The 9085-nt window shown below is 36.7% G+C and overlaps 2 protein-coding genes across 2 annotated transcripts; both read left to right on the top strand.

The window, feature by feature from the left end:
- Window positions 1–1036: 1036 nt before the first annotated feature.
- On the top strand, window positions 1037–1758 carry LOC120294060 (cysteine-rich receptor-like protein kinase 25). Its single transcript, XM_039313941.1, has 2 exons — window positions 1037–1592; window positions 1646–1758. Exons 1-2 carry the CDS (start codon window positions 1037–1039, stop codon window positions 1756–1758), a joined length of 669 nt encoding a protein of 222 aa, XP_039169875.1.
- A 44-nt stretch (window positions 1759–1802) lies between these two features.
- On the top strand, window positions 1803–8802 carry LOC120294059 (cysteine-rich receptor-like protein kinase 10). Its single transcript, XM_039313940.1, has 7 exons — window positions 1803–1844; window positions 5854–5991; window positions 7022–7143; window positions 7292–7502; window positions 7714–7951; window positions 8082–8232; window positions 8467–8802. Exons 2-7 carry the CDS (start codon window positions 5913–5915, stop codon window positions 8800–8802), a joined length of 1137 nt encoding a protein of 378 aa, XP_039169874.1. The 5' UTR covers window positions 1803–1844; window positions 5854–5912.
- The last annotated feature ends 283 nt before the right edge of the window (window positions 8803–9085 follow it).

The raw sequence follows: 9085 nt of genomic DNA, 5'->3' as shown, positions 1-9085 counted from the left end.
TCAAGTATTATATTCCCAATTGACATAGCAAGTTAGCTAGACGATCCTGTCAAGAACCTTCATTAAATAATTGGGATAATACCTTAAAAAACCCCAAACTGGTACACTTGTGACAAATTTACCCCAAACTATTTTTTTGACCATGAAAAACCCCAAATTGGTAAACTTGTGACAAATTTACCCCGGCTGATTATAAAAAACCCTAAACTTGTACATTTATGACAAATTTACCCCAAACTAATTTATTCGACTGCAAAAAACCCTAAACTGGTAAATTTGTGACAAATATACCCTATGCTAAATTATATTAATACCACAAAAAAATCATAAAAATTGTGAACTGTAACAAACGGAACGTAAAATCCTAAATTGATATACTGGTTAATTGTTACATGTCATTTAACTTAATAATTTGAAAATAAAATTTAACGAAAACTAACATAGGATAAATTTGTCACAAGTGTATCGTTTGGGATAAATTTGTCAAAAGTATACTAGTTTAGGGTTTTTGGTGGTCAAAAATAGTTTGGGGTAAATTTGTCACAAATGTATCAATTTGAGATTTTTTAGAGTATTATCCCTAAATAATTTTTTTTTTCCTGTTTATTTTGGGCCATCATTGATACTGACATTTCTATTTTCTTTTCCTTCCTATTTCCCAAGATCTGAACAGTGTTTTACCGTGACAAGAAGTTGCGTGTTGGAGACAATGAACGTTGGGGAGGGAGGGAGGGAGGGGGGGAGGCTTCGTCCAAGGGACCCACGCGTGCCACGTCGCGCCACGTGTCGGCCGCTGAATCGTGCAGGACTACCTAATATTTTTCGACGCTCGTTCGGTCGGTCTTCTGGCAAAGAAATAGAAAGATTCAATGAACAACCCCCACACCGAGGTAGAAGACGTCGACGAAGTAGATATTTCGATGACGCAACTTGTGTAGGAGCTGCACCAAATATGGGTGTATATACATTATTAGCCTCTCGATACTAATCAAAGAAACACCGGGAACGCCCAAAAAAACCAAAGACACTAAGACGAATGGATCCTCCAAATCTCCCTCTCTTGCTTCTTCTAGTGTTTGCTTCCACCGTTAACGCCCAAGATCCCTTCCAAACCTCGGTCTGTAACACCACCGGCAACTTCACCGCGGACGACACCTACCTCACCACCCTCACCAAACTCCTCGTCTCCTTCTCCACCCCCAGCTCCTCGTCCCTCGCTTACGGCTTCTTCAATGATTCCGCTCCCGTCTCCGGCACCTCCGAAACCCTCTATGTCATCGGATCTTGCCGCGGAGGCCTCACTGCCGAGAGCTGCCGCTTCTGCCTCAGTGGCTCAGCCCTTGAAATCATCGGTTTATGCCTCCACAAGAAGGGGGCGGTCCTCTATAAAGCGAACTGCACCGTCCGGTACTCTAACGCCTCAATCTTTGGCATAGCCACAGTTGAACCTGTCTCCATGTTGTACAACGTGAACGACTTCAAGAGCCCAGCCATGTACAACACGGCGCTGAAGCCGCTGCTGGTAGATCTGCAAGGCAAAGCGGCGACTGGTGGCTTGCTGGGGAAGTACGCGACAGGGAACACATCCGCGGGTATCGACAAGATCTATGCAATGACACAGTGCACGCCGGACCTGACAGTGCAGCAATGCAGCGAATGCCTCGGGAACCTCATCGGAATGTTCGAACAATGCTGTGCCGGGAAGATAGGAATCAGGATCATGGTGCCGAGTTGCTGGATCCACTACGAGACCAATAATCTGTTCTTTGACCCGGTCCGTGAGCCACTTCCGACGCAGTCTGCACCGCCGTCGCCGGAGGCAGATGCTCCGCCTCCTCCACCAGGTATGTAGGCTCTTGTTTACAAGTTCCGAGCAAGGCGTTTGTGTTAATTTTTTTTTTCTATAATTCAGGTGGATTAAAACCATCTAAATTATTAATTAGTCAGTTCATATTTTCGACAAAAGGAGAAATGGGTCCATAACTTTAATCTTCGATGCATGTCCATGGCTAATAGTCTATTAGGCTAAGGGTGATGAATCGTTTGCAGACGTTCGTTACCTCGCAATTTTAAAATTTGATTAAATCTGACAACTGTGTGGGTTTGCGTCCTACTCACGTCAGTCTGGGTTAATAAAAATATGGGTCATAAATGTCTACGCCAAACTAATAAATGAAAATTTTATATACTGATCGCAAATCTACGATTGCTTCAAAATAACCACATGATTAGTTTACTTGACATGACACATTATAATATTTGAGAACTTTGACTTCACAATTCCTGTAATAAAAAATTGGTACTGTTAAACAAAAGAACGTATGAAAACAATAATAAAGCTGATCTTTTTAAACTTCATATCATCACCGTAAATATTTTACTAACTACTATAATTTTCCCGGAAAAATAAATCATGACAAAAACACTTATGAAATAAACCCTGACTAAATAACATGACGCCATCTTACTTTAACTTCAAATGAAAGAAAAGGGAAAGAATTTTTTATCAAAATTCCCTTATTAGGTATTGAAATAGATGGGATTGTGTATTAAATGATCAAATCAATAAAAAAAATCCACACCTCTTACTAAGGGGGTTCCAATAATATCTTTCATTTAAAATAAGTTGAAAAGAAATTCGTCTGCACTTTTTATATCATATATTTTGGTTTAGAAAATACTGAAAATAAAAAAAAAATATTCTGACCTTTTAAGTGTTTTTTTTCAAAAAAGAAAAAGAAAAAGAAGACGATAGGATGGGATAAAAAACTAAAAATAAATGAAACAAAAGCCCTAAAATTGAAGGACTAGCAAATCGATTATCGCCGCCGAGATGATGGCCCAAATCCGGCGACAACCGGTTTGCTTGTTGTTGTCTCTACCGCAGTGTTCCTCTAAGACAGTCGTATAGGCACGCGAGAGTGAGAGAGATCGAAATCGATCTAGGGTCACAGTCCATAACAACCATCTTTAAGGTCACAGTGGTTTCTACCATTAGTGGTGATGACCACCACAGCAGCGGTCACCTCGATAAGATATTTCAATGCAGTTATGGCGGGCACGGAACATGTCAAAAAAAGAAAAAGAAATACCAAGTCTCTATATACTATATAAAATAATTAATTATTTTATTTTTTCTATCTATGAGATACTTTAGTACATAGCATATAAAAAGAAAAATATCTCAAAATATACTAATAATAGTGAGAAAAAATTTAATGCACATTGAGACACCTTGTAATTCTTTTTTTAAACACTCCATGAGTGTGTAAGCCATGAAAACAACATCTCAAGATCTCCACGGGTAGAAGCTTAAACACAATAATGGAGAGAATAAATTTACACACCTAATTTGATATATATCATTCTTGATGTGAAATAGCAATGATCTAGAATTCAAATGTTTCTCTTTTATTGCTTTATGTATCACTAGCTCAATAAGACTGTCAATCACCCTTAAGGTTCACTAAACACTTCTTATATGAGGTTATTTATGCATTATGATTAGAGGAAATATTTGAGCACTATATATAGAGTTTCAAGCTATGGCCCTCTCATCACAGGTCAAGTTTTACTCCGCCTACACAAGCTAGTCTCATATTAAACTAATTAAGAACCTTTGTATCTCACCTTATTAGACCAAAAGCCCATAAAATGATATATTATAATCTCAATGCATGTAACCAACACGAGAAAAACTATTACAAAGTGATGTTAATATTTGTCAATCTAGAATAACTAAATTGTAATTGTCATTATTATTTTTTTATTTTTTTTAGCAATGGTCTGATTCAATTAAACTTCATCTTTTGAATGTTTGAACTGCAAACGTGATTGTGATTTTATTTTGGAAATTCTTGAATAGATTTTTTTTTTGTTTCATCTTATCATCTCATTATATGTGTATAAAAGACAATCAAAGAGAAAATTTCATTGATTACATGCACAACAAAAGCAAAAACGTATGAACATTTGACTGCATTAAAAATAAAAAGGTTGTTTATGTTCAGATTTCTAATAATACCCCTAATTTAAAATCAAACAAAGACTTGATGATATTGATATAAAAAACCAACGTACTCATCTCAATCATTTTCAATAGGGAAACTCTTCGGAATATGTTGCAAAGTGAATGAGTAAACTCCAACATTACGTTGAAAAGACATACGGAAAAATTCAGTATTATAATAGTAATAATAATAATAATAATAATAATAATAATAATAATAATAATAATAATAATAATAATAATAATAATAATAATAATAATAATAATAATAATAAATGAGGATTAGTGCTAATTATTATCGGCCAAAATCACACAATTATTCGCGCACATGCATGTGGATATTTTGGGGTCTAACCCACAACCTATTATTTTATTTTGTACAATTTAGAAGACAACCTACGTCTTTCCAACTTTCCTATGTGGGACAAAGAAAATCACTATTTTGTTTGTTTTACAAACAAACAACCAACAAGTTTGAAAGGGTGTGTGTTTGATCTCTTCGCAAATATGGATGCAATAATGGTTTTGTTTTGTCTATACTAAAGGAGGTTGCATCTACAAATCATTACGAATTAGTTAAATGTACAATCAACTCTGATAAGGTCCACGACTATGGCAAAGTTCAAGTGCGGCTTAAACTTGGAAAATTTTGTAGTAGTCGAGGAACTCATGAGAGGCTATTGGAGAATAGCAGAAAAATTCATATTCCAATGAAATGATTGTGGCTTGATATGGTGAAGATTGTTGGAAATATGTCTCGAGTGTGAACCCATAAAAGAAACCCAAGCAAGAAGTTTTCCTAGTTTGAGTAGGTGTCATATTAAAAAGTCCAAATCTTTATATATAAGAAGTGGATCTTCTTTTCAAAGAGTATCCAAGATGTAGACTTCTTTGAATTACACTCTAGAGCAATTTGAGAGGAGCTTTTAGTGTTGAAACCAATATATGTAAGTTCTATTATAACTTGTATCCGGCAGAAGTACATCGCAAGTGCCAAAACTTGGCACGAGGGACACTTAAGTGTCAAAAGTTTCAAAAGGTAACTTAAGTGCCATTTTCTTTGAAAAAATGAGACATTTAAGTGCCAACTTTGACAAAAGGGTGCCGGAAATCCGAAGTGACTTATATTAAGTCGCCTACATAGCTTGCTGGAAAGTTGAGTCAGCAAAGAAAAGCCAAAATGATGTTGTTTGGGCTTTTCTAGTCATGCCAGCATGCAAAACAACGTTGTTTTCGGCTTATTTAGCCAAATCTACTTGCAAAATGACGTTGTTTTGCACTTGTCTCGCTGGAAATGGATTTTCTTTCCGTTAGCACTTAACTAATCCATTTTGCTCCGATTTTGACATTGAAGTGTGCATTTCCAAACTTTTAGTACCTAAGTGTCCTCATGTGCTAAGTTTTTGCACTTGGGGTGTCCAGAATCTTTATATGCCCTAGATTGCTTCTATATATTTGGGCAATTTCTCTTATAATTGATACTGATAATGAAGGATTATATAGTATGGTACTATGGTTTTTCCTCTTTCTATTATGAATGGTGCTTGGTTCCCCACTTCGCACCTCAAGGGGATTAAGGGTGGGGATTTTTAGTCTCAGGTGTGTGGTTCAACTCCCACATATTGCAAAGTGGTAACGTGAAAGTCCGAGAGTGAGTTGAGAGTTAGAATATGATCGACAAAATACATACATACGTACGTATGTACGTACATATAAGTGTTCTATGTAAAAATTCTTCCCTAATTTCTTCTCTTTTATATGTTGCAATCCTAACAACACTTTCATGTAAAAAGTTTTTACATTATTTTGTTAATTGTCTCATACATGCAATTGGACAATTGCAGGAAAAAGCAACAAATCTACTGTGATAACCATCGCCATTACTCTTCCGCTTGGAGGTGTCATGGTACTTCTCTCTCTCACTTGTTGCATTCTTCGTAGAAAAAGAAAGAAGACGGATGAAGTCGTCAAAGGAAAAGGCGGTAAATTGACTATTTGCCTTTATTTTCTTGTAAACCACCTATATTATATAAATTGAGCATATTATGAAACAGATGTAGCAATTTCACAAAAAATTCACTAGGGACCTTTGAAAATCTCTCGCTTTCATAGCTTGGTGCATCAGGATCACACTCCCTACTACCAATATCATTACGAGGAAAACAAAGTTGAAGAGCACTTCCAGACTTGCTTAGAGAAACTGCACCCAAATAACATATGGGATCTAATCTCAGCACTTTCAAGACACAAAAAATAGAGAGTTTGGCCTTGATAAGAAGATTATCTCTTAATTGCTTGATATATAGGCAACTTATCTTGTATAGCGGACCAAAATACGAATCCAAACCTCAGCACCTTAGGTCAAATCCAAAACAGCCAATGCCATTCAGCTATTGTGCCTCAATTCTTGATAATTTCCCAAGCTGAAGTAGAGGAAAGAACGTCATTCAAAGCAGTAGAAAGAAGACCAGGAAAAAATTACACCACAAAAAGCTACCTAGATTAATTTCAAGTATTCAGCTCACATTGGGCCATTTCAATTCGGAGTGACACATTATATCTTCAAAGAAGAGTAGAATCATAAACTACTCTCCCTAGGTATCTATCAAGCAAGGTTCCATTAGGATGCCATCAGTCATCCCAGAGTGGTATAGATTTACCATTACCAACCCCATAACAAGGCATTAAAATACTCCTAGTTTTTGACAATTCCCTCCGAGCATAGTTAGCATCTGCATTGAAAAATAACAAACCTAACACTACCCTCAACATGAATAAGTGATCATGATACAAAATTCATCTCACTACTTTCTTTCCTATAGTATTGATGATTTTTTCCCCTTCATGACCAATCAAGGGAGAAAAGATTGCTTTGGGATAGAAGGACACAACCATGCCAATCTAATCTAGTGCCTTCATTGTGATAATGTTCCTAAGAACTGGCAGCCCTATAAATACTAGTAAGACCATTGTCGATGGAGTGCGATAATCAAATTGAGTGTGATAATGCAGGTGCAAATGAACTTACCACTGTGGAGTCCTTGCAATTTGACTTGGCTACAGTACATGCTGCGACAAATTATTTCTCTCATGAAAACAAGTTAGGTGAAGGTGGATTTGGTGAAGTTTTCCAGGTATTGAACATATCTATCATAAACAATCAAGAATGCTTTGCATGTGAATTGAACATAATGATCTCGAACAAAAAGAAACATGCAAAGCTTTTTTATTTTAGTTTTAAAATTGCTATAAGGAATTAACAATACATACAAAACACTTTAGGGTAAACTTCCTGATGGAGAACAAATCGCGGTGAAAAGGCTATCTAAAAGCTCGAGACAAGGTGATGGAGAATTTAAGAATGAAATTTTATTAGTTGCGAAGCTTCAACACATAAACCTTGTACGATTGCTTGGATTTTGCTTGGAGGGAGATGAAAAGCTACTGGCCTATGAGTTTGTGCCAAATAAAAGCCTTGATTACTTCTTATTTGGTATGTAGTAGTCTAACCTTCTTTTGTGTGCCTTGTATAACCTGAAGTTAAGAGCTTTTTTTGTTCTTCCAACCGATTATAGTATTGCTTTAAGCTACGTTAGATGAATGAGAATAAGTATATTTTGATATTGTACGATTAACTTTGCCTTGAGTTTTTGAATAGGTTCCTCATGCTAGCACATTAATGAATTTTGGGTACAACAATGCAGATCCCCAAAAAAGGAGACAATTGAATTGGCCATTACGTTATAAAATAATATCAGGGATTGCTCGAGGAATGCTCTATCTACATGAAGATTCTCGTCTCCGGATTATTCATCGGGACCTAAAATGTAGCAATATCTTGTTAGACAATGAAATGAACCCAAAGATTTCGGATTTTGGCATGGCAAGGATTTTTGGAGTCAATCAAACTCAGGCTAGCACAAATAAAATCGTGGGGACTTTGTAAGTCTTAGTTTTTGAATAGATGACTTAGTAATTAAATGTGGGACTTGCTCATTTTATCTATTTACAAATGCTCATTGATCTGCATATGAATTTGCAATATACATATGGCTAATGTTTGAATTTGCAGTGGTTACATGTCTCCAGAATATGCAATGCATGGAGAGTTCTCAATGAAATCCGATGTTTATAGTTTTGGCATACTACTTCTAGAGATCATTTGCGGCAAGAAAAACAACTTCTACCATCAATTGGATGGGGGTGACTATCTTGCTAGTTATGTAAGTTTCACCATGCTACTGTGACAAATATTTACATTGCATTTTCTGTAATTTTTGCCAAGTGAAATTTAAATTCTTGCAAATCTTAGTCCTTTAGCCTATAGAAACACTTGTGGCTATTATCCTGTTCCTTGGTCATATATGGTTTTTTTTTTCTTTGCAAGATGCAGATGTCTTGCATGATGAGTAATCATATCACAATTCCGTGGTGATTTTTTGGAATTACTCTTGCAGGTGTGGAAGCAATGGAGAGACGGCCAGCCCACAGAAGTGTTGGATCCGGCTATCGTGGATTCATATTCAAGAGATGAGGTACTTCGATGCCTGCACATTTGCTTACTGTGCATTCAGGAAGATCCAGCTATTAGACCCACCATGGCAACTGTAGTTCTCATGCTCAGCAGCAATAACTTTAACCCACCATCACCTCAACATCCAGCCTTCTTCATCCAAAGCAGATTGCGGGGACTGAGCATCCCAATGAAAGAGCTTGACTCAGACCACCCCACCAGGAGGACTATGGCTTCGTCGTCCAATGGCATGTCATTAACCGAATTGTACCCCCGGTGAATGGTGGTGACACCGAAATCCTTCTTGACGAATGGTCTTGCAGTGAGAATACTTGGCCTTTCACCGAGATTTTTCATGAACAAAAGCAAAAATCTATGTATTCGGAGTATAAGCTGTTAATTGCTCAAAGGGGCTCATGTGCTAAAAGAAGACTCTATACATGCTATTCATAATAGTTATTAAGATTAGTATAAGGTTTTGTTACAATTTGCGGTTAAATCGTACATAGATCCACTAGACTACCCAAGTCTTCACTTCTAAAAAAATTGGGTTTCGGTACCTT

This window comes from Eucalyptus grandis, chromosome 5 (assembly GCF_016545825.1).
Source record: "Eucalyptus grandis isolate ANBG69807.140 chromosome 5, ASM1654582v1, whole genome shotgun sequence".
NCBI classification, from domain to species: domain Eukaryota; kingdom Viridiplantae; phylum Streptophyta; class Magnoliopsida; order Myrtales; family Myrtaceae; genus Eucalyptus; species Eucalyptus grandis.
Note: the sequence above shows the minus strand (reverse complement) of the source record. Positions and strands in the feature narration are given on the sequence as shown.

What these genes read in the sequence shown, in the direction of transcription:
- LOC120294059 (XM_039313940.1), top strand. Translation starts at nt 5,913, where the DNA reads ATGGTACTTCTCTCTCTCACTTGTTGCATTCTTCGTAGAAAAAGAAAG. An exon ending in CCTTGATTACTTCTTATTTG is followed by an intron (nt 7,503 to 7,713) that starts GTATGTAGTAGT and finishes ACAACAATGCAG; the next exon opens with ATCCCCAAAAAAGGAGACAA. An exon ending in AATAAAATCGTGGGGACTTT is followed by an intron (nt 7,952 to 8,081) that starts GTAAGTCTTAGT and finishes TTGAATTTGCAG; the next exon opens with TGGTTACATGTCTCCAGAAT.
- LOC120294060 (XM_039313941.1), top strand. Translation starts at nt 1,037, where the DNA reads ATGGATCCTCCAAATCTCCCTCTCTTGCTTCTTCTAGTGTTTGCTTCC. An exon ending in GACAGGGAACACATCCGCGG is followed by an intron (nt 1,593 to 1,645) that starts GTATCGACAAGA and finishes CTGACAGTGCAG; the next exon opens with CAATGCAGCGAATGCCTCGG.